The 23,952-nt window shown below is 47.4% G+C and overlaps 1 protein-coding gene and 1 pseudogene across 2 annotated transcripts in view; both read right to left on the bottom strand.

The window, feature by feature from the left end:
• Positions 1 to 15,279, bottom strand: part of MLXIP (MLX interacting protein) — a 49,472-nt gene extending 34,193 nt beyond the window's left edge. Inside the window, exon 1 of the mRNA XM_080650671.1 lies at positions 14,847 to 15,279. Coding sequence (XP_080506797.1) covers positions 14,847 to 15,259 — 413 coding nt within the window. The 5' untranslated portion in view covers positions 15,260 to 15,279. The remainder of the gene's footprint in view (positions 1 to 14,846) is intronic.
• A 6,847-nt stretch (positions 15,280 to 22,126) lies between these two features.
• LOC308238357 (ferritin light chain-like) lies at positions 22,127 to 22,650 on the bottom strand (annotated as a pseudogene). The gene has a single exon. The product of its transcript is annotated as a ferritin light chain-like (transcript).
• Between the last annotated feature and the right edge of the window lie 1,302 nt (positions 22,651 to 23,952).

Raw genomic sequence — 23,952 nt, 5'->3', positions numbered from 1 at the left:
TAGAAACATCGATGAGAGAGAAACAATCGATCAGCTGACTCCTGCTACTCCCCACTGGGTATGTGCCTGCAACCAAGGTACATGCCCTTGACCGGAATCGAACCCGGGACTCTGAGTCCGCAGACCGACGCTCTATCCACTGAACCAAACCAGTTAGGGCTGATCCAGTTTTTAAAACATAACCGAAGTCCTCAGGTCTTCACCGAGCCCCTCCAGCACATACCCTGCCAGCATGGGATGGATGAAACCTGAGACACCCCACAGCGGATCAAGCTGATGAGTAAGGCACTAAAGCCAGAGATCAGCATCTCGGTACTCGATGTGATAGGAAGTATTTAAATTGTTTCCTAGGGGTGAATCAGCTCTTCCTTCCAAGTACGACAGCATCCCAGAGTTTTGTTTTGTAACTCAGAGGAACATTCACCCACACTGCTCCCCATCACACATGAGCTCCCCGCAGCAGTGCCGACTCACAGCTGGAAACACAGCCTCTTGTGAGGCTCCACGCTCTCCCTGCTTCTGGAACTACAAAAAGCCAAGGAAGGCATCCACCTGCTCACATCCCTGCAAAGCCCTGGCCTCATGGGTCTGTCAGCCAGCAGGGCACAACACAGACACGCAAGCTCTGAGTTCAGTCCAGGCATGCACGCTGCTGACAACTGTGTCGAACACCATCCAATGTGTCCCCCAACCCTCTGCAGGCTATAGGGACACACCTAAGAATGCAGGGAGCTTTCCTATCAACAGCCCCGGGCACAAAGGCTACTTTTCAGCTGTGTATATGTTCACCACCTTCCTCCACACACACCTTACTGATGAGGGTGTGGCAAGGCAGGTGCGACCTAATGTGGCAATGCCTATTGCTGATTTTTTTCAAGAGTCCTGCTGAAAGGTGCTCAGGTAAAGGGTGATTTCTGTCAGGAAGAAGGAAGAGGCACAGGTACGTTTTCAGAGAAAGTGGCCAACCTGGGGTATAGAAACAGAGATGAATGGAACAGGGGCCCAGAAACACCTTAAAGTTACCCCAAAATACCATGAAAGATTCTCAATGACCAGCAGAGAGGGATTAAATAAATAATATTACATATCCACAATGAAATACTATTCAGTCACTAAAACATTTTGCAGATAAATATTTGGGAGCTTGGAAAGATGTTCACAATCTATTAAATGGGGGGGGGGGGGGGGAAATACACTTACCATTCCTTAAAAAAGAAAGAAAGAAAGAAAGAAAGAAAGAGAGAGAGAGAGAGAGAGAGAGAGAGAGAGAGAGAGAGAGAGAAAGAGAGAAAGAAAGAAAGAAAGAAAGAAAGAAAGAAAGAAAGAAAGAAAGAAAGAAAGACAAACAAAAAAACCCACAAGGTCTGGAAGGATAAACACTAGGGAATTGACAGTGGTTATCTCTGGGTGTTAGAATTTTTTTTATTTTTTTTCTTGGAAAGGGGCCTGGAAATACAGTCAAATTCCAAAAGTAAGTTCTAAGCTTAGAAGAATAATTGCCCGACTTTTCAGTGAACCTGTCTCAGTAGAGAAAACACTGTACCTCTAGTAAATTCATATTCTATTTCAATCTCGCTTAGCAGCAGAAGATATGGCATTTAAGAACCATACAGCTATCTGCCAACATCTTTCCAGATCAGATCAAATATGGATAGAAAACCCAAGAGCTAGAAAAGGTAGGGAACGTGTGCAAGGTGGCTACACAGACCATGCTCTTGTGTGTGTTTGGGGGAGGGTCCATTCCTTTCTTAACCACCTCAAACACACACACACACACACACACACACACACACACACACACACACACTTACACTGGGGAGGTAAAGATAGAGGTAATTAATGTAAGGTCATATATAGGTTAGAAACTTTAAACAGGAGCCAAGAGAAAGGGTTCCTCAGCCTAATTTGAAGTTATAATTTTGTTTCAATTATAACCAAATCAATTGTCTGGAGTTAAGTCAAATTATTATCCCTTTCCTTCACCACAGAATCACTCCATGAAACAGCCCCACCCCAATCAAGCCTGGTGGTGAAGGGGTAATAGTCCGAAGTGGAATGTAAAGCTAAGAGTAACCTATGGTCCAAGAATTTCACAAAATGGAGAATCAACCTTCCATCTCCAAGACAAGATTATTTAACTAACTGCCCAAGTTCCTCATAACTCGGCATATTTGACTACTAGGAGCATGCATACTTCTGGGGTTTATCAGGCAGACAGTCTTAAGATTCTGTATCTAGAAGATTATAGTCCTATGACTTTAAATAGAGCCTGGGGCAGAACGTACACAAAAGAGTGAGAACAGGTAAAAAGACTTTCCTTGTGCCTGTGGCAAACAGCACAACATACTCCTTCATCTCTTAGGCTAAAACTCAGTTCTAAACCAAATCCAACCTAGATTAAACTCATTTTCCCAGAATACCTAATCTCTGAACTCAGACAGTAAATTATAGACTGAACCAAAACTTAAAAGTGGAGTTCACATACAAATTCAGATTTCTTCCAGTTTTTTAAATATGCCAGATCTTGTAACACTGGCAAGAATCACCTGGAGCTGAGTGATGGCTGCCCACTTTGGATCAGGCAGACATTCTCTACTTCACCACTGCTCCCTATTGCTTTCCATCACAGAGACGAAGTCAATTTCACTTATGCCCACATGGTTTTCATAACAAAGAAATGTTTCTCTGTAATCATGACTTTGAAAAGCAAAAAATAAAAGATAGCAAAGGTCCCCTTAGCCTTACAAATGGCCAGCTTTATTTCCTGGCCCATGTGGACATTTGAGTTGTGATCCCCTAACAGATAATGTTAAGAAGGAAGAAGTCTTAATAGGATTGATTACCTTACAGAGGGTGATCTGGCAACCAAGGGGGCAAGTTGGAGAATCAATTTCTGAGTCAATTTTAATCTAGGGGAAATGCTTAGGGCAGATCACTTTCCCAATCACTCTCACTTTCTGTACACAGAAGAGATAGAATTATGGAATTTATAGACACTGACATATTTAAGATCTTTATCATCACCTAGTCCTGTGCTTCCCAAGTCAGATTCCCTAAAGTTAATGTTGAAAACCTGAACTGTTTTTGAAATATTTTTTAAACAGCTTTATTGAGACATAATTTACATACCATGAAATTCATCCTTTAAAAGTATTTGATGGTTTTAATATATTCACAGAGTTGTGCAGCTACCACCATTCTCTAACTTTATTTTTTAAATATATTTTATTGATTTTTTTTAGAGAGGAAGGGATAGGGTAGAGAGTTAGAAACATCAATGAGAGAGAAACATCGATCAGCTGCCTCCTGCACACCCCCTAATGGGGATGTGCCCAAAACCAAGGTACGTGCCCTTGACTGGAATTGAGCCTGGGACCCTTCAGTCCGCAGGCCGATGCTCTATCCACTGAGCCAAACTGGTCAGAGCCATTCTCTAACTTTAATGTATTTTTATCACTCCCTTAAAAAAAAACCCATAACCATGCCTGGCTGGTGTGGCTTAGTGGTTGAGTGCTGACCCATGAACCAGGAGGTCAGGGTTCGACCAGTAGGAGTCATGCAGGAGGCAGCCAATCGATGATTCTCTCTCATCATTGATGTTTCTAGCCCTCTCTTGCTCTTCCTTCTTCTCTGGAATCAACAAAACATTTTTTTAAAAACACCTGTAACAATTAGCAGTGACTGCATTCTCCCTTTCCCCTCTCCAACCTCCCTCAGAGGCAAGTAGTGGTGTGATTTTCTTCACCATGCGTTACTTACATCTATCCTAGAACTTCATATAAGTGGAATTGTTATATACTGTTTTAGGTAAGGCTTATTTGCTTATTTCATTCAACCTAATGTCTCTGAGATTCATCTATGTTGTTGCACATACCAGCAGTTTGTTCTTTTTTTTTTCTTTAAATATACTTTATTCATTTTAGAGAGGAAGGGAGAGGGAGAGAGAGAGATAGAAACATCAATGATGAGAGAGAATCATTGATCAGCTGCCTCCTGCATGCCCCCTACTGGGGATCGAGCCCGCAACCCAGGCATGTGCCCTTGGGCAGAATGGAACCTGGGACCCTTCAGTCCACAGGCCAATGCTCTATCCATTGAGCCAAACCAGCTAGGGCAGTTTGTTCTTTCTTATTGCTCAATGCAACTTGTTTCTAGGCAGTATCTCTCAAAAGCAAAAGGTCCATTAATAAGATCAGTAACCATGACTCTAGTCAAACCCCTTCTCTCTTGCCCTTTTTTTTTTTTTTTTTACAGTTAAGGATACCACGACTTAGAGATGCTAAGTGATACGTTGTTAGTCAGTGTCACCACTGCACTGTCCTGTGTTGCCCAATCCAATCATCTTTCTATCACATCCACTGACACTTCCTAGTCTCACCATGTAAGGAAGTCCCTATCTGAATCTGTGAGAGAATTCTGTTACAGGAAATGGAAAGTCAATACCCAAGTAATGAAGGTAGTAGGCTTCCCTCAGAGACATGACTGTCAATGAGTAGATAAACAAAAAATGGTATACTAATACAATGGAAGACTATTCATGAATAAAAGGAATAAAATACTGACATGCACTGCATCGTGAGTTAATCCTGAAAACATGCTAAGTGAAAAAAGTCGGACATAAAAGGCCACGTATAGTATGATTCCATAAATATCTACAAAAGGCAAATCTGTAGACACAGAAAGCAGATTAGTGTTATCTGGGGCTAAGGTGGGATTTGGGATTAACCACAAAAGGGCATGAGAGATCTTAGTGTAGTGATGGAATCCAGTTCTAAAACTGGATTGTGATCACTGATCACACAACTAAAAACTCAATGAACTTAAAATGAGTGCATTCTGTGATATGTAAATTATACCTCAATAAAGTTGCTAAACAACAACAACTTGTCTGTATAAGTGGATGAAAGTGTCCTGCTCTAAAGCAGAAGATCGGTTTAATAATTTAAAAAACAAAGGAGGTAATTTAAAAGTCCCTACTACTCAACTAGAAAATAGTTGTTTAAAACAGCAAACTAATAAAATAATATATGGTTTTAAGAATTCTTTGCAAGTGTTTTGTTTTAATAAGCAAAATAATTTGTAAATTAGCTTTCTCTAAAGCTCAGTATTAAGCTATCTGGGTAGGTTCCATAAGACAAGGTAGCCATTTGCAAATGGGCCAGTTACCCTGTGAGCATAGGAAGAAGTTCTGTAGGGTTTTTTAAAGCTAGATTATTGGGTAAATACCTGGAAACTAGGTTAATCCCCTTACTTTCTATGTAAGATGCTGCTTCTTGTTTCTATGACTGAGTTTGTCTCATGGTCACTGACCAAAAGAGGCCCAGGAGCTGCTGACAGAAGGAATCCTTAACTCGCTTTCCAAATGGTCCTCCTACTGAGAAACAGTGAAAGTGTGCTGCCTCTGTCCCCATGTTTCCACTCCCCAGTGCAACTGCAACTCCACAAACCTCTGTTCCTACCAGCAGTCTGGCTCTCTCTGATGGCCCCTTATGAACTGACTTAGCTTTCCTCTTCACTGTTACTCAGTGGGATTCTTTATGTTCACTTCTGAGACTCAAAGCTAATGACAAGAATTTCTGTTTCTGGAATTATTTTTCCAGATCTTGGACATTTTTCTGGAGCTACCAAAAAAACCCTTGTACACTGCCTCCTTCCAGAAGAGTTTTCTGATGATGCAGTCTAACCCCGAACACATTAAGAATGCTAAATTTAGAGAAGTATCTTTAGGGCATTCAAGACCAGCAAAATTGCTCCACCACAACCAGCCTCAACTGAGAAAAAACACCATTCAGGATATAGGATAGTATATATTTCACCAGAAAAAAACACTGCTTTCCGAAAGCCAGCTCAAAACTCCAAAACTTCCCCTCCCCTATTAGCCCCTTCATGAGGCACAACAGAGGGTAGGGAGGCAAGATGAGCAGCATGGACAGAAGAACCCAGGGTGCCTGGACTGGTCAAGCTAAGCGGAGAATTGCTCTGGTAATAGTGAGGATGTCACTGGGTCATCCCCTTGCAGCCTCTTCTCAGGGGAGCTACCCCACCCACAGCTCCGTCTTTCAGGGTGGCCAGGGCAGCCAAGTTTTTAGCATGCACAGCAGTGGTGGCCATTGCAGCTGACTGGACCATCTCAGCTTTCTCATTCCAGTAATGGCTCCCAGGGCTCAGACCAAAACCTCAGAGTCATTGTTAATTTCTTTATTTTTTCCCCTTTCATCCTGAATGTCCAATCCATCAGTGACTTCAAAACCCACCTTGAATCATCCACTTTTCATCACCCTCACTGCTACCATCCTTGTCTGAGAATGGTGCCAACAGACCCCCAGTGGTACCCATTTCCACTCATGGCCTCCTATTGACTAGTCTCCACAGAGCAGCCTCAACGAACCATACTCCCCAGTGCAATGAACATAATTTCCCAACTTATTACCAAGGCCAACAAGGCCCCTCCCCTCTTCAGTCATTCTGACTACTCACCCCTGCCCCCACATACCAGCCATGCTTTGCTGGCCCTTTTTCTAGCCTTGGACTGTGCCATATTCATCCCACCTTAGGCCTTTGCCTAGGGCTCTTTCACTGCCTGGATGACTATCCACTCAGGTTTCAGTTCAAAGCTGAAACGTCACCTCCTCAAAGTACTTCTGAGATCAGCGAGGTAAAGTATCCACTCACCTCCATCCCCTGTCACTTGCCATCTTCCCTCTTGCTATATGTTCTTCACTGCACGAACAATAGAAATCTACTTTGCTTGCTGATTCTTCCACTAGAACAGTGGTCGGCAAACTCATTAGCCAACAGAGCCAAATATCAACAGTACAACGATTGAAATTTCTTTTGAGAGCCAAATTTTTTAAACTTAAACTTCTTCTAACGCCACTTCTTCAAAATAGACTCTCCCAAGCCGTGGTATTTTGTGGAAGAGCCACACTCAAGGGGCCAAAGAGCCGCATGTAGCTAGCGAGCCGCAGTTTGCCGACCACTGTAATAGAATATAAACCCCATGAGGGGAGATGACTCATCTGTCCTGTTTCCTACTATATCCCCAAGAGCTGCAGCAGTGTCTGGCACACAACAGAGACCTGATTAATACTGCTGAAAGGAATAAGCACTTGTGCCAAAAGCAACCAGTCCAAAGACCATGGCTAGATGCATGCTCTGTGGCTGGTGAGGGTCTGTCAGAGAGGGAAGGTCCAGCTAGTCTCCCCCTCAAACATTTGAATTGGAGGCTGAGGCTAATTTAATTAGAAAACTGGCAAAGAGCGCTGATGGTAATAGGAAGCTCTAAGCGAGGTCTGTGTGTGAAACACAGGCCACTGGCAAGCTCCAGTCAGGCCGAGGCAGAAGTTCCCATAAGCAGAAGCTGTGAAGCAGAGAAGAACAGGACAGCAGGTGAGAGCCAGCTGGTGGCAGCAGGATTAAAGCCACAAAGAAAAACAGAGCCTGAGAGAGGAGACCAGTCACTAAGGGAAGTGCCTAATTATCAGGAAAGGAGGGCCAAACCCCCCTGCTGAGGACCCAGAGCTGCCTGGAACCCAGCTGCAGCCTCCATGGAATCAGGCAATGCAGGAACCCCGGAATCATCATGAGATTACCAGCACCCTTCCAGATAACCAGCTCCCTTCCAGATACTTGCAATAAACCCCCATTGCATGGGCTAGAGGGCCCCTGATCCATGTAGCCCAAAGAGCTCTGACTAAAACACAAGTCCTGTGGCCTGGAATTCTAACTATAGAAAGAATTCCAACAAAAAATGGAATATATCACCTAAGCTATTTGCTATCTGGACTGCACATATTATACCCAAGAAGTAATTCAACTTCAGTAATTTAATTCAATGGAAGCTCACAGTGAATTTTTCATCAGCCATTATGTGAATCCTTAAAAATAAGTAATACTAACTTTCTACAATACTTTACTATAGGAATTGTACTGAGAAGCAAGAATAAGGCCCACTTTACAGACTTCCTTTTAAAACGAGGTCCCGCCTATCACGAGATCCCCTGAACTGGCGACCAATACACTCAGCAGAACTTGATATAATTCCAGGGTGTGCTGCTATGCTCTCCAGTGGTGGAAGAAGAAGTAAGAAAGACTTTTTTATACCTGGGTCAATGTGCTTAAAAACATTACCTTAATAAACTTTGGGAACCAAGTCTGTATTAGTTTCTATTGCTGCTATAACAAATAACAACAAAATTAATGGCTTACAACAATACAGATTTATTATCTGATAGTCCTGGAGGTCAGAAGTCTGAAATGGGTCTCACTGGCTAAAATCAAGATGACAGCAGACTGCATCTTGGGATCTAAGGGAGAATTGTTCCTTGCCTTTTCCACTTTCTTCAGGAGGCCCACATTCCTTAACTCTGGGCCCCTTCCTCCAGCTTCAAAGACAGCATCAGGCCAAGCCCTCCCGCTGCTCTTTCTCTCTGGTTCTCTTTTGATTTCTTCTACTTTTAAGGAGGACCCTTGAGATTACATTGGGCCCACCCAAATAATCCAAAATAATATCCCCGTTTTAAACCCCGCTGATTAACAACCTTAATTCTTCTTTGCTGTGTAACCCAACATATCTACAGGTTGTGGGGATTAGGATGTGGACATCTTGGTGGGGGTGGGGGCATTAATCTGCCTACCACTCCAGTCCATATGAGCCACAATACACACACCACCTAGCAAAACACTTAGGCCTGTTGTCCCACTCCACACCAATATCCCATAAAGCATTGTTCCACAGAGGTGGTTTGCCTTTGCACAGCTGAAGATAAACAAAAGTTTGCCAGAAACAAGACCAGGTGCCTGAGCTTCCCTTTTCAATTCCATATATATTTCCTAATCACTCAGTATGTGCCAGACACTGTTAGGCTCTGTGGGCAAATCAAAGGTGAAGACAGCAGAAAACCTGGTAGCTGAGGTCTATGTAATGGCATGAGGCAGAATCAATAAGGGTTGTGGACTTACAGAGGACCATGGCGTTCACTCCCTTTGGGTTTACTAGGGCAACTGGTGTCCAAGCTGAGCCTTGAAGGAAGGATAGGATTTCACCAGTGGGGAAGGGCAGCCATGGAAGGGCATGGAGCCACCTAAAGGCATAATATTTTCCCCATCTTGGATTCTCCATGCCTCCCATTAGGAGAAGAACTGGTATTTTCACCATCTCTCTAAGACTGCAGACTTTTATTTATTTATTTATTTATTTATTTATTTAAATATTTTTATTAATTTCAGAGAGGAAGGGAGAGGGTGAGAGAGATAGAAACATCAATGATGAGAGAGAATCATGGATTGGCTGCCTCCTGCACGCCCCCTACTGGAGATCGAGCCCACAACCTGGGCATGTGCCCTGACCGGGAATCGAACTGTGACCTCCTGGTTCATAGGTCGACCCTCAACCACTGAGCCACACTGGCGGGGCAGACTGCAGACTTTTATGAGCAGATAAGGGAGATAACATTTCAGCTCTAGACACTGTCTTGGGCAAGTTGACTAATCTCTTGGTGATAGGACAAATTAACTTCTATGCTCAGGTTTTCTTTCTTTTTTAAAAAATAAGAAAAATAAGAACTCTACCATCACCTACCTGAGAAGGTTATTGTGAGAAATGCTTAAGATAATATAAAGAGAATCTAGGATATAGTTGTTGCTCAGTTAATCTGATTCTCCTCTCTTCTCCTACCCTCATAAATAAACACCCACCACCTCTCCTCTAGCCTCTTTTTCCAGGATCTTCCCAATTTTATCACCCTTCGCCTTTCCATCAGGATGGCATTTAGCCAATCGGGCTCTATATAAAAAGAAAATTTGGTCCTAAACTACTAAAGGGGAGATGATAGGTAAAAGGGACACTGGGGCTTCCTGCGGGGAAATGTGATTCATAATTTTTAACCCTTAACATAGGAAAGGGGCAATGCACATTAAACCCTGATGTCAGGAGAAACAGTCCACATTGATACCAGTTATGTAAACACACACACACTCAATCGTTGGCACCGCCATTGACCTGGTTCACGTTTTTTTATCACAGTCCTTGCTAATTGTTCTACAAAGGTCTGTCTGTCTATTGCCCACGCCAAGTCTGTGAGCTCCTCGAGGAGAGAGCCTGTCCTTCTCATCTCTGTAGCCCTCCCTCCCATCCAAACCTTTAATGGCACACTATCCTATATAATAAAAGGCTAGTATGTAAATACACGGAACAGCAGAACAACTGGTCGCTAAAACGTGCGCTGACCACAAGGGGGTGTGTGCAGAACATGGCAGGCATCGGCCGCAGCGGGATGGTAGAGCAGGTGAGTGGGGGTGCCAGACCAAGGTGGGCACCAGTCGCTGTCATTGGGGCGAGCCTCTGGTGGTTACTGAAAATTCTTTGCTCCTGCGCACCGCGGTCCTGCCCAGTGCTTGCACCTGCTGCCAGCGCCGGCCCCGCTTGCACCCACTGCCGGCACTGGAGCCGCCACTCGCACCCACTGCCAGCGCCCGGCACCGGCCCGATCACTCAGCACCATCAGCGGGTGTGAGCAGCAACTGCTGGCCCTGATTGCCCCTCAGGGCTTCTTTACCTCCCCCTGCCCCTAAGGAGAGATAGAGGCTGGCAGCTGCCTCTCACACCCCCACCAGCGCTGGCCCCACTCGCACCTGTAGCCAGCGCCAGAGCTGCCGCTTGCACCCGCTGCTGGTGCCCGGCACTGGTCCCGATTGCTTGGCACCATCAGCGGCTGTGAGTGGCGGCTGCTGGCCCTGATCGCCCCTGATCGTCCCTGAGGGCTTCTCTACCTCCCCCTGCTCCTGAAGCGCGATCAGATGCCGCTCCGGCATGATGGCACCGGCTCCACTCTCACCTGCTGCTGGTGTCAGCCCCAATCGCTAAGCGCCTTCAGCGGGTACAAGCGGGGCCAGCACCATCAGTGCGTGGGAGCGGCGGCAGCGGGAGGGGTGCTGCCTGCAGACAGGGGACCAGGCTGCAGTGGGAGGGGCCAGGCAGGGGCGAGAAGGATGGGCCGAGACCCACCGTGTGTACCGCAGCCTCGTGGCCCACAGTTACTTTCAAGGTGCATGAATTCACGCACTGGGCCCCTAGTATAATGATAAACGACTAAAGAAAGCACGGGAAGAAAAACTGTGTCTTCAGCATGGTTGCAGAAGAGTCAAACTAACTTAGTCGTTTGTGTAAATGGTTCCCATTTACAACTAGTTACCAGGCCTAGCATCAGAAAGTTCTTTTGAAAACTTAAAAGTTTGAAGAGCACAGTGCTCTAAACCTTTAATCCCAGCTATTCCTTAAGTCTGACAGAGATTCCCACCTTGGGTCAAGAACAGAGGGTTACCATACAGGCTACACTTACTCAAGGTCACAGTCTAGAAACTTGTATCTCAAGGCCATCTTACAGGTCCAAATTAAAAGGTCTCCTCGAATCTCCACTTCATCAGAAACCCATTATGCAGAGAGCTCCTGCTTATCTCTAAATACATAAAAAGACCCTCACTCCTCCCCTCACGTTCATACCAAGGCTCCCTAATAAAGAGCTACATAAAAAGCTAGAGAAGTGAAACCAAAACCAACCACAAAGAGCTAAATACTAGATGCATTCAGAATTTGTGTGGGTGATTTACATGTGTGACAGTCCTTAAAATGCTAAGAGGACAAGAACCGTGAACTGTGCTCTAGAGTACATAGTTCCATTGTGGAGCCTTAGAAAGTATGGGCAAACCAAGAATGTGTCTTTTGAGTATTTGTCGAGCACACATTTGAAAGCCACACTAAAAGACCCCACTCAGATACATCATTTCCTTTAGTTTACAGATGAGAAACTTGGGCTCCTAGTCAATGTCAGTTGAATGAGGATGCAGAGCTGGATTCCGCCTGTTAAACCTCCTATTTGCCAGGTACTAGACACAGTAGCAGACATTGTCTCAATTAATCCTAACATTCACCCAGCAGGGCAGTTTTATCCTCCCCATTTTACGGTGACAGACAGGCTGAGAAAAGGTAAGCTTCTATCATGGAGATTTTGCCTTGAGGGAAGCAACTATTTCCCTTCAAAACGTCCCAATTATTGAGCGCACAATCAAGATAGGAAGGACATGGGTTTTAAGGAAACGATATGAAGTTGGCATCCCATCAGCACTGCTATTTACTCACGTGGGCCACTGGGCACTCACACAGTCCCAATTCCTCAAGCATCCTATTTCCCCACCCAAAGTCAGTCTGCCAAAGACCCTTCAGGAGGCCAAGACTTTGCATGTTCAGGAACAGATCATATTCAGAGTCCCTAGACCACTTCACAGAACGGGGGGGAAATAACCACAACTTCCCCTGCACTTAGTTCCTCCCTCAAAAGAGCTGTTGAACCTCATCTGGAAACAGCTGGAAGGCAGCAGTTTACAGGAAACCAAAAAAACAACCATATAGCACAGAGTGTACCAGGGAGAGTTAGGCAGCTAGAACGAAGAGGCCAGGGGACACACAGGAAGTTGGTTAGAAAAAGCCCATGCCAGAAACAGTCACGCAGTAGAGGAAGGAGGCCAGGAGGGGAGGCCCAGCTGGCCTTCCTCTCGGCCAAGGAGAAGGAGAAAACGGCAAATGGTGGTGAAGGCTCAGGCCCCACCGAAAGGAAAGTCAGACCACCTCTGAGGTGAAGTCTTCTTCCCTGGTTGCCCTCTACTGGATCCTACTTCTCTGAAAGCCAGCCAGTGGTCATGACAGACAGCTGAGGACAGAAACTCCCTTCTGTTCCCGTGCTGCTTTCTAAGCCAGAGGCTACATCCCAGCCCACTAACTGGTTTTGAGTCATTCCTCTAGTCACGATGTACCAAAGTTCCACACTGCCAACTCAACTCGAGGGCCATCCACACCAGCCTCCCACAGAGAGGCAGAGCACCCTCATGAGAAATTACTCGGCAGGCAGGCACCCATTGGGGACCTGCAGTGGCAGGACCTATGCACAGGGAGTAGCAGAAAAGCAAGAGAGCCGGTGGGGTGGGAGGCGCTAAGAGCAAGGTAAGTCTCCAATCAAACTAAGTGTGCATTTTGCAATCAAGAAAGTTAATTGAGCAATGGCCAGTTGCCAAAATATTTTTGAAAGAAGTGTGTGTGAGGCGAGGAATGCCATTACTAAAATTCCTTGGTGTTAGTTAACAATAAACCTTTAGGTTATCTAAACTGAGGGCAAAGGGGAGACTGGTTTATTCTTTACTTTAGGGGAGCACTCTAGCCCATACCTCCTGCAACTCAGTCATCCATTCTCTCCCTGTACATGGAGTTTATATTAAAATAGAGAAGAGGATTAAGTTCTTTTAATAAAACACATTCCTGTCTTTCACCCCTTGCTTTGTGTGAAAGGGCTCTCACACTGGGGCATATGCTACAGTGGGTTTGACTCCAATGGAAGTGCTCAAAATCTGAGATGGAGTAAGCAGAGCTTCAAGGAAGGCCGAGGGCTGCAGTCTCAATACCATTTGTTTAAAAACAAGAAACAAAACAGAACATCTTCACAGGCCTGGTGCCAGCTCAAACTGGCAAGACCAGAGCAGCAAAGCAGAGGCCGACAAACGCGCCATTAAAGGGAGCGCTATGGGTAACCTGCTGCAGCCATGTGGCAAACAAACCATCAGGGAAGGCCTGGAGAGGAAATGGGAGGGTGGGGGCATTGCAGGAACATAACAAAGGAACAAATGGATTAATCATTTATTCCAGAAGAGGAAAATGTCACCCAGAGTCCTGTATCTAGTGTTTCAACTTCCGGTAAATGGGTAATGTTTTAACTTGGATGTATTCTGGGTTCATGGCTCTCCCCCCAAAAAAAGGGGTGGTGGGAAATATTCCCCCTCTCCTTTACACTTTGCTGGAACCTCCTAGGAAACTTCCTAGGCTGCCTGCAGAGAACACACTAGACAGCCTAAGCCAGGCCAGTTACTGAATCAATAAACCCGCTTAGCAGAGATCCTACCCAGGGGTGAGCTCGGGTGCAGGATGGGGCTCTCTGCAGAGTCCAAAGAAGTTCTGCTGCTGAGGCAGAAGTCACCTGAGGCTAAGACCTAACACAAGGAGGAAGGAAGAGAATGGAAAAGGAGGGTCAGGCATTTCAGTGCCTTCCCTCTGCCCAGAGCCAAATCCACACGTCAGGGTGGTGTCTGGGATGCCTGCCCTAAACACGGGCATCTCCGTATAATGTTTCAGGGCCGGACAGAGAACCCTCCGACTTGCCAGGAGGACAGGCTGCACCTCCAACAGCTGTGGTTCCAGAATTCTTCCTGGGAGACGCCCAGGGCCCCTCCCAAGCTGGGGGACGGCTTCCCGGTCAAGGGGGTGCCAGGAGACCCAGCCTCCCTCTGCTGGGACAAGAAAAGGAGCGTTCAGCTAGGAGCCAGACACCGGCGTCAGGAAGCACTGCACCCATCTACCTCCCATCCCCACAGCAGCCAAGCGAAGCAGATACCACGACTTCATCCCCTCTTTATCCAGGAGGAAACAGGCTCCGACCATTCAAGGCTGGAACCAGCACCGAGCCACCGCTGCGCAGGTGGTCGTCACGACACTGCTGGAAACACACGAGGCGTCTGGGAGGAGGGGCAGCCCGCATTGACACCTCGTTCTGGTCCAAAATCGGTGGCCTCGAGACACTGGGAGGAGGGCATGGGTGGGGAGCGCGAAGCCGGAAGAACCCGAGCACTGTTGGCAGGGGAAGAGGCCAGGACCCCGGACCCATAAACCCTTCCGAAGGGGGGCGACCCCGAGGGCATGCGTGGAGTCAAGGGGTCCCCCAGGCGGCCCAGCCCCCCACGCTTGTTTTGTCAACGAAGGGAGCGCGGCTTGACAGGTGGGGCCGGACGGGTGTCGCCGGGTCCCCTACCTATAGGCCAGGGTCATGCACTCGAAGAGCTTGGTGAGCGAGGCGTCGATGGACAGGTGGCAGGAGCTGGTCTTGCCGAAGCTGTAGGTCTGGCACGTCTGCTTGTTGACCGTGTCGAAATCGTAGCCCTTCTTGGGCGGGTGCTCGCGGTGCGGCGACGACACCATGAAGTGGCCGCTGTGGATGATCTGCTGGCGGCGCGGAGGCTCCTCGCGGCCCGGCCCGGCCCAGGGTGGCGGCGGCGCGGCGCTCGCGTGGGCCCGGGCCGCGGTGGCCGCTCCGGAGGCGGGCGGCGGGGACGGCTCATCCGTGTCCGAGTCGTCGTCGTCCTCAGGCACCGGGGGTTTGAGCAGCACCGGGCGGCCCCGGCTGCTGGGCCGGCGCGGGGAGCACATGAAAACGTCGGCGGCCATGGGAGCGCCCGGTCGGGGGCATCCCCCGGGGCCTGAGGCGACGCGGTCGAGCGAGGCTGAGGGGACGCCGGCCCGGCCCGCGCGCCGACTGCCCGCGAGCGCGCCGCGGGGCGTGAGGGGGGAGGGCGCGGGCTGACTGGGCCGCCTCGGCGCCCGCCCCTGAGTGACGTCACCGGTGCGTCTCGGCCAATCGGATGCCCGCTTCGGCCTCTTAAAGGCGCAGGGGAACCTTTCGGTATCTAGGCGGACAAAAAGAAAAAACAGGGAGAGCCGGGGCCACGCCTTCGAGCCCCGCCCCTCGCCGCCCCTTCCCCTCCGGGCTGTCCTGGTCCCGGGGACGCGGTGGCCAGGTAGTGCCAGTCGCCAGTGTCCTGGCCTAGGGGAGGCGTTGGCCGAGCCGGCTGTGCTGACCCCGCCCCACGCTCGGGAGAATCGCCCTGCGGCCAAACTGCGGGCGGGGCGGGCCCTCCACGTGGTGGGTGGGGGTGGGGCTCCCCCTTCCCGCCTCTCCTGGCCACCCCCCGCCCTCGCTTTCTTCTGTAGAGCCCGGAACTGCGTCCTAAACAGCTCATCCCTGATGCTGCGGGGCACTGTGATTGTTGTCCCCATTTTATTGATGAGAAGACTGAGTCGCAGAATACCAAAGGCATTTTTTCTACCGTGAAAACAAGATCAAGAAAACTTCTCACCGAGACCTCGCTTAACACAGAGGTGGAAGGTGGCTCTGCCAAGTTGAGGCATTTTCCTGGAAGATCGCAGTACGTCCGCAGAGGCGCTTGTTAAGATCTGAAGTTTGGAGGGCGAGCCAGCCCATAAACCATTCCAAACAGGGGAATTCTGAGCCAGAGATTTGTTTTCCGTCAAGTGGGGGAACAATTCCTATGCACCAGAAAGTTGTGTCAGTTAAAAAAAAAAGAAAAGAATACAAAGTGCTTAGCACAACACCTGGTCCAGGCTGAGTGTTCAATAAATGTACAATGTAGACGTATCTAAATAATGCCAATACCCAACCACTTTTGACCTACACTGTAGGTCGGCAAACTCATTAGTCAACAGAGCCAAATATCAACAGTACAACGATTGAAATTTCTTTCTAGAGCCGAAAACCGACTTCTGCACATGGACCACCAAGTTTCAATCGCACTGTACGTGCGCTCCCGCACGTGGTGTTTTGTGGAAGAGCCACACTCAAGGGGCCAAAGAGCCGCATGTGGCTCGCGAGCCGCAGTTTGCCGACCACTGACCTACAGGACCGGCAATTTGGTATGGATCAATCTAAAAGTTAACACTTCTAGAAAGCTGAGAAAGTTTTAGGAACTCAGAGCCAGCCTGGGATGGGTGGTGTGGGGCGAGTGGGGTGGCAGGGCATCAAGAGGCATAGTGAGGCCCCTGGGCCCAGAGCACCCACTCTAGTCCCAGCAGGACCTCCTGAGTCCTCTAGTGACTCACCCTCGTCTGCTTTGAAGCCAGTTTCACTTCCACATTTGGATGCAGGCTGATCGCCTTGCCCCACCCTCCTCCTGAAGGGGAGGGTGTTGGGAATGGAAGGGAGGAAGGGCTCACCAAACGGGCGGCACTCACTCCTTCCCTAGATGTCTCTCAGGAAGAGTAGGTCACAAGGGACTGCCAGCTTCTGCTTTGAGTTTGAGATCCCCACCCTCCTTGTCAAACCATCGCTTTGAACTCTGGTTGCAAAAATCTGAAGCTCCAGCCTATGATTTGCCTTCTTTCACCTGGAAATTTTTCTTCTTGGTAAACTCTTAAATGCCCAGCCACACAGGACACCGCACTTTCACTTCTAGAATTTTAGCCTAAGGATATGTGTACAAGGACGATGACTGCAGTGCCATTTACAGAGCATGAACAGGAACAATGTAATGTCTAACAAGAGGGAAGTCGTTGGATATATATGGCCCCAAATATAATGGAACACTACATATGAAATGATGTATGTGTATATTTATTGACATGGGAAGAAGTCCATAATCTATTGGATGGGAAAACAACTTCTAAAAAGTTATCAGGCCCTAACCGGTTTGCCTCAGTGGATAGAGCGTCGGCCTACGGACTCAAGGGTCCCAGGTTCGATTCTGGTCAAGGGCATGTACCTTGGTTGCGGGCACATCCCCAGTAGGGGGTGTGCAGGAGACAGCTGATTGATGTTTCTCTCCCATCTATGTTTCTAAGTCTCTCTCCCTCTCCCTTCCTCTCTGTAAAAAATCAATAAAATATATTTTTAAAATAAATAAATAAATAAAAAGTTATCAGTAGCCCTGGCTGGTTCTGCTCAGTGGTTAGAGTGTTGGCCAGCAGACCAAAAGATCTGAGGTTGGGCAGGTAACTCAGTTGCAGGTTTGATCCCTAACCCCAGTTGGGGCCCATGTGGGAGGCAACCAATCTCTCTTTCTCTCTCCCTCCTCCCTCCCTTCCACTCTCTCTAAAAATCAATGTAAAAAATATCCTTGGGTAAGAATTAACAAAACAAAAAAAAGATAAAAAATTATCAGTAATTTGATATCAATTTCAAACATAACTAAATTCATATATTTATGTGTATATGTCAGAGAGTGCACCATGTTAACTAACACCAGTTATCTGCTTGGGTGGGGGTGGTTTTTATTTTTCTTCTTTATGTTTATCTATCTTTACTAATTTCCAAAAGAAACAATTATTACTTGTATACTTTTTGGGGGGGAGTATACTCTTTATTTCTGTTTGGTTTCTTAAACACAAAAGACATCCATGAAGGAGGATGTATACTTTTTCTTTAATTGAAAAAGTCAATATCCATTTCTGGGAAGGAGAGAACCTCTTCAGGCTGATATTCAAAACTGGCAGACCCTGGAGGTCTTCTCTCTGGGTGGTTCAGATGGCACAGATGACCTCCAGTTGCCTTTGGGAGGGAGGGTACAAGCTTAGCTGCCGAAACTCTGGAGCAAGGCCAGGGGAGAGGACAGTAGCCTTGCTGTTCGCTCTGCTCACTGCCACTACATTGCTACCCATTGCTTGCAGCCTCTGGCACCTCACTCCCCGCACTCCTCCATGCTTACTATCTGTGATTCTCAAGTCTCCATGATAATGAACTTCTCCAGATGTTGAACTTCAGTCTCCAGCAGAAAGGAGAGAGAGAGGGGCAGTCAGCTGAGACCGCAGGATGGGACTGGCAACCTAGAGGTCTGTTTCACATGCAATCTTTCAACCAAACCCTGTTATTGTTGTTTTAAAATATATTTTTATTGCTATCAGAGAAGGGAGAGGGAGAGGGAGAGGGAGAGGTAGAAACATCAATGATGAGAGGGAATCATTGATCGGCTGCCTCCTGCACGCCCCACACTAGGAATCAAGCCCGACCCAGGCATGTGCCCTGACCTGGAATCAAACCGTGACCTCCTGGTTCATAGGTCGACGCTCAGCCACTGAGCCATGCTGGCCAGGCAACCAACGCCCGTTTTTAATCCTCTGCTTTCTGCAGTACCTGATGCCTCCAATTCCTGAGATTTTCTAGGGTTCGGGGAGGACTGACCTGCGCAGTGGGATCTATTTCTGCAGCACTTGGGTGTGTGTTCCTGCGCCTTGCAAAGTTCATTTCCATCCTGCCATCCTCCTCTCTACAGTGGTTTGGGCTACAGATGCTGCCTTATTTCACTAACTATGGATTTTCTGCCTCTGCTTTGTATTTCCTTGTACTTTGGGGTGACTTTGGGGGAAAAAAAAGGGGGTGAACATGTCTTTACAATAGTAAAAACCAGTATCTAAACGGTTTTTTAAAATGTGACTTATTTGCTAACATTTTAAAAATCGACATAAACATCAGAATGGTAGGATTTCCTTGAACTATCCGAAGATCTGACAACACTGGGCCCATATTGTCTCCACTTTGTAGCAGCTGGAGCGAAGGAGCAACTGTCCCCTTTAGACACAGCATGTGCTCCCCAGCTTTCCACCGTCCCCACCACTCCCTGTTGTCCCGTGGGTTTTGCTGGTCTGCATCGCCTGTCTGGTTCCTGTAGGCATTTGAGTTTGAAATCCCTGCTAAGCCTCATTATTAACTGTGTGCTCCTCCGTGGGGCAAGTTAGTGGCAACTTCCTACATGGCCGTGGACGAGGGAAGACAGTCCCAGGAAAATGAGAGGCACAGAAGGAAGAGGGTAGGGAGGGTCAGACTGAGGGGCTTGGAGACCAAGAAGGTGAGAGGGCTCTGGGGACAAAACTTTTACAATTTGGGGATAATACCTACTTCATAGGGTCGTTGTAAGGATTGAGTGAATTAACGTACGTAAAGTACTTCAACCTGCCTGGCACATAACATATGGTGTGATGTTGGCTATTATTGTTTTTATTTGTTTTGTTTTATTCTCTTAGCAGTTCTTTAGCAGAAGCAGAAGAAGGTATGAATTACCTACAGTAACGTTCTCTCTTTTTTGTGTACAATTCCATGAGCTTGACAAACATATAGTCACGTACTCACCAGCGCCAACCATGACATGATAGTCCTAACACACACACACAATTCCCTCCCCCTTTGCAGTAGTCAAGCCCTCTCCCCACCCCCGGCGCCGGCAGCCACTGATCGGCTTCCTGTCTCTATAGCTTTGCCTTTTCCAGAATGTCATATAAATGGAACCATTCAGTAAGCAACCTTGAGTCTGGCTTCCTTGCACTCAGCATAACGCATCCAGATTCTCCCCCATTATTGCGTGTAGCTGTAGTCCATTCCTTTTTATTTCTGAGTAGGGTTTTGTGTTGTGAGTATAGCACAGTTTGTCAATCGGTTCACCAGCTGAAGGCCATTTCAGTTGCTTCCAGTTTTTGGTGATTACGAATGAGGCCACTGTAAACATTCCCACACAGGCTTCCGTACATTTTGATTTCTCTTAGGTAAATAGTTAGGAGTGGGATTGGCCGGCTTGTAGGGTAAGTTTGTATTTAACTTTAGAAGGACCTGCCAAATGTTTTTCTCAATGGCGGCACCATTTTCCCTTTCCACCAGCATTTAGAATTTTCATCTCTGCATCCTTACCAGCATTTGGTATGGTCTCTCTTTTTAGCTTTTTAGTAGGAATGTAGAGCATTTCATTACGGTTTTAGTTTGCATTTTCCTAATAACTAATGATGCTCATCATCTTTCATGTGCTTATTTACTTTCTGTACGTTTTCTTTGATGACGTGTCTGTGCAAATATTTTGCTAGGTTTTTTAGGGGGTGCGTGCTGGCTTTCTTATTATGCACTTTTGAGAGTTCTTTTTTTTTTTTAATTTTTAAAAAATCTTTATCGTTGCCCAGCTGGCGTACTCAGTGGTTAAGCGTCGACCTACGAACCAGGAGGTCACGGTTCGATTCCTGGTCAGGGCACTTGCCCAGATTACAGGCTCAATCCCCAATGTGGGGCGTGCAGGAGGCAGCTGATTGCTTCTCTCTCATTAGTGATGTTTCTATTTCTTTCTCTCACTTTTTTTTTGAAATCAATAAAAATATATTTAAAATTTTATTGTTGAAAGTATTACATATGTCCCCCTTCTTCTCCCATTGACCCCTTCTAACCCGCCAGAGAGTTCTTTACATAGTCTAGATATACGTCCTTTATCTGATACGTGTTTTTGCAAAGATCATCTGCCCATCTGTGGCTTGTCTTTTTATTCTCTTAGCAGTTCTTTAGCAGAACAGAAGTTTGTAATTCTGATGAAGTCCAATTTATCAATATTTTCCTTTTATAGTTAGCGTTTTGATGCCTAAAAAAGTTTTGCCTAACCACAAGATCACCAAGATTTTTTTCTTATGTTTTCCTCTAGAATTTTTAATTACATTTGGGCCTAGGATCTATTTTGAGTGACTTTTGCTAGCTATAAGGTGCAAGGTATGGGCTGAGGTTCATGCAGTCTTGTATATGGATCTCCAGTTGTCCCAGCATCAGTCATTGGACATTCGCAATGATCATTAACACCATCAGGATCTCGGGTGTTCCGGGGGCCAGGGTCAGCAAGGGGACCTCCTGGCCCCGCACATTCCTCAAACCTGACAGCTGGGGCCTCTTGCAGTTCTTTGCTGGCAGAAGAATTGATTACAGGTCGCATTCTCGCCTCACTCTCCTCCTGAATTTTTTTACATGAAACAAACCATGAAAGGGCAGGGGTGGCCTAGCGGTCTGGCAACATCCCTTTGAAAATAAACAAGCGCAGAAACTGAAAGGCAGCAGCCATCTCTGGGGACTACTTGGAGAAACAGTTTGAGGCCTGGGCATCCGCTGCGCGTGGCTCTCCTGCCCCGTCGGACAGCAGGTCGGATACAGGGACACCAAACAGGATGCTTCATTGTCATTCAATGTCACCTCTGGCCTGGGAGACCCCACCCCACCCCCTGACAGATACCTTTGCTGGGTCAGGTCATGCTGGTGGGGAGCATTTAATTGTGGGGGGAACTGGAAGACTTCCGTGGGTGAATAGCCCTTGACAGTCTGGACAGCCAGCCTCACACCTCTAAGGGAAACTGAGGCACAGGGGAAGAAGAAATAAAGGCATTTCTTGGGCTTTATTCAACTAATTTTACACCCCCAGGAGATTCGCCCACTTTAAGAGTAGAATTCAAAACATTTCCTCCTTCCTCCATGCAGCTAATCTTTGTTCCCAGCCCCAGATAACCCAAGTTCTACCTTCTGATTGCACAGTTTTTCTTTTTCTTTCTTTTTTTTTTTTTTTTTTGGCTGCAAAAAGCTTTATTGTTTCATTTGGTCCAATGCATGGGAGAGGGCTCCAGGGTGGTTAAAAGAATGGCTAGTAGTTTCGGGAAGAGGCTCAGGTAAAAGCCAGAGACACCAGGGGATGCAGGGGGGCAGGGGGGGTCCTCTGAAAGATTTCTGGGCTCCAAAGGCTCCTAGTCGTGCTTGAGGGTGAGCCTTTCGAAGAGATCCTCGCCCAGCCCAGCCTGGGGGCCTGCAGCCTGCGGATGTTAGTCAGGTGGTCGCCCATCTTCTTGATCAGTTTCACCTCCTCATCCAGGAAGTGGTTCTCCAGGAAGTCGCAGACATGAGGGTCTGCACGGGTAGAAGCCAGGGCATGCAGCTCCTAAAGGGCCTGGTTCAGGCTCTTCTCCAAGGCCAGGGCGGCTTCCATGGCGTCCTGAGTTTTGGCCCAGTCATCCTGGGAAGGTTTCTGCACGTCCTGGAAGAGAATGCAGCCGCCTCGCTTGTTTTGCAACTTTAAGAAATGCTCCGCACCCTCGTGCTTCTTCCCGCCAACTCGTGGAAGAAGTGGCCCGCATCCTCCAGAGCCACATTGTTGTGGTCGAAATAGAAGCCCAGAGAGAGGTAGGTGTGGGGCCCGCAGATGCAGGTTGGCCAGGCGGTTGACCGCAGCCTCCACCTGGGTGGAATAATTCTGACGAATTTGGGAGCTCATGGTTGTTCAGCAATGAGGAGTTAAGGTAGGAAAAAAAAACACAAACGGTGTGTTGGCTGGTCCTGGAGGTGGTTCTGAAGGTGGTGACTGGATGAGACGCAGGAGAGTGGCCGGGGGCTGGAAGAACAGGTGTCCCTGGGTCTGTTCCATCTAAACACTGTTGAAGCAAGAGACAGATCCGGGACCTCCGAGGGCTCTACCTAGTTTTGCTTTGTCTAGAAATTTCATATAAATGGGATCCAGTCTGCAGTCACAGTGGGATTTCAAGCCCGAATCTAACAAGGGAGCAGTGAGCCAAGACAGCAAGCACGCCCACCTGCACCCAGGGCTTTTCCTGCATGCTGGGTCACCTGTGGCACCATCGTATCTGAACCTCAGTCTTCACATCTTTAAAATGGGACTACAAGTTGGGTTAAAGCCCCATTTTAGGGTTAAAGCCAGGGTGAAACGAGCTAATAGAGGTCCAATGTCTTGCATATTCATCACACTCCATGGACACTGGAAGCAGAACGAACACCCAGCAGCAGGAGGGTGGGCGAGCCCACTGTTGTGTTCTCGCCCCGTGGAGGATTCTCAGGAATGACAATGAATGGACTCCAGGGGCATGGGACAATATCGAGAATCTCACAAACATCACATCGAGTGAAAGAAGCCAAACACAAAAGAGCACATCCATGAATATAAAGCCCAAAAATGGGCAAAATTCATCTGTGCAAAGAAAAGTCAGGTGGTGGTTACCCTTGGATGGCAGTGACCAGGAGGAATGTGGGTGATGTCTGGGGCTAGTAATCTGCTGTTTCTTTTCTTTTTTTTTTTTTTTTTAATATATTTTATTGATTTTTCACAGAGAGGGAGAGGAAGAGAGAGTTAGAAACATCGATGAGAGAGAAACATCGATCAGCTGCCTCCTGCACACCCCCTGCTGGGGATGTGCCCGCAACCAAGGTACATGCCCTTGACCAGAATCGAACCTGGGACCCCTGTGTCCGCAGGCCGACGCTCTATCCGCTGAGCCAAACCGGTTAGGGCGTAATCTGCTGTTTCTTGATCGAGGTGCTGGTTATGCAGGTGCATTGAGTACATTCACTGAGCTATACCCTTACATGTGGATATAAAATTCAGAAAAGTCTTGCAGGTGCCTGGCACATAGTAGGTAATTATTTCAAGGACACGGTGTTTCAATAGGAAACTATAATTGAGTGCAACAGTGGCAAACATTTTCTGAAGGGGCAGGATGGTAAACACTTTCGACTTTGCAAGTGATATAGTCTCTGTAGCAACTACTCCACTCTGCTGTTGTAG

This window comes from Plecotus auritus (genome assembly GCF_963455305.1).
Source record: "Plecotus auritus genome assembly, chromosome: 13".
Lineage (NCBI taxonomy): Eukaryota > Metazoa > Chordata > Mammalia > Chiroptera > Vespertilionidae > Plecotus > Plecotus auritus.
The sequence above is the reverse complement of the archived record's forward strand: the minus strand, read 5'-3'. Positions and strand labels throughout refer to the sequence as shown.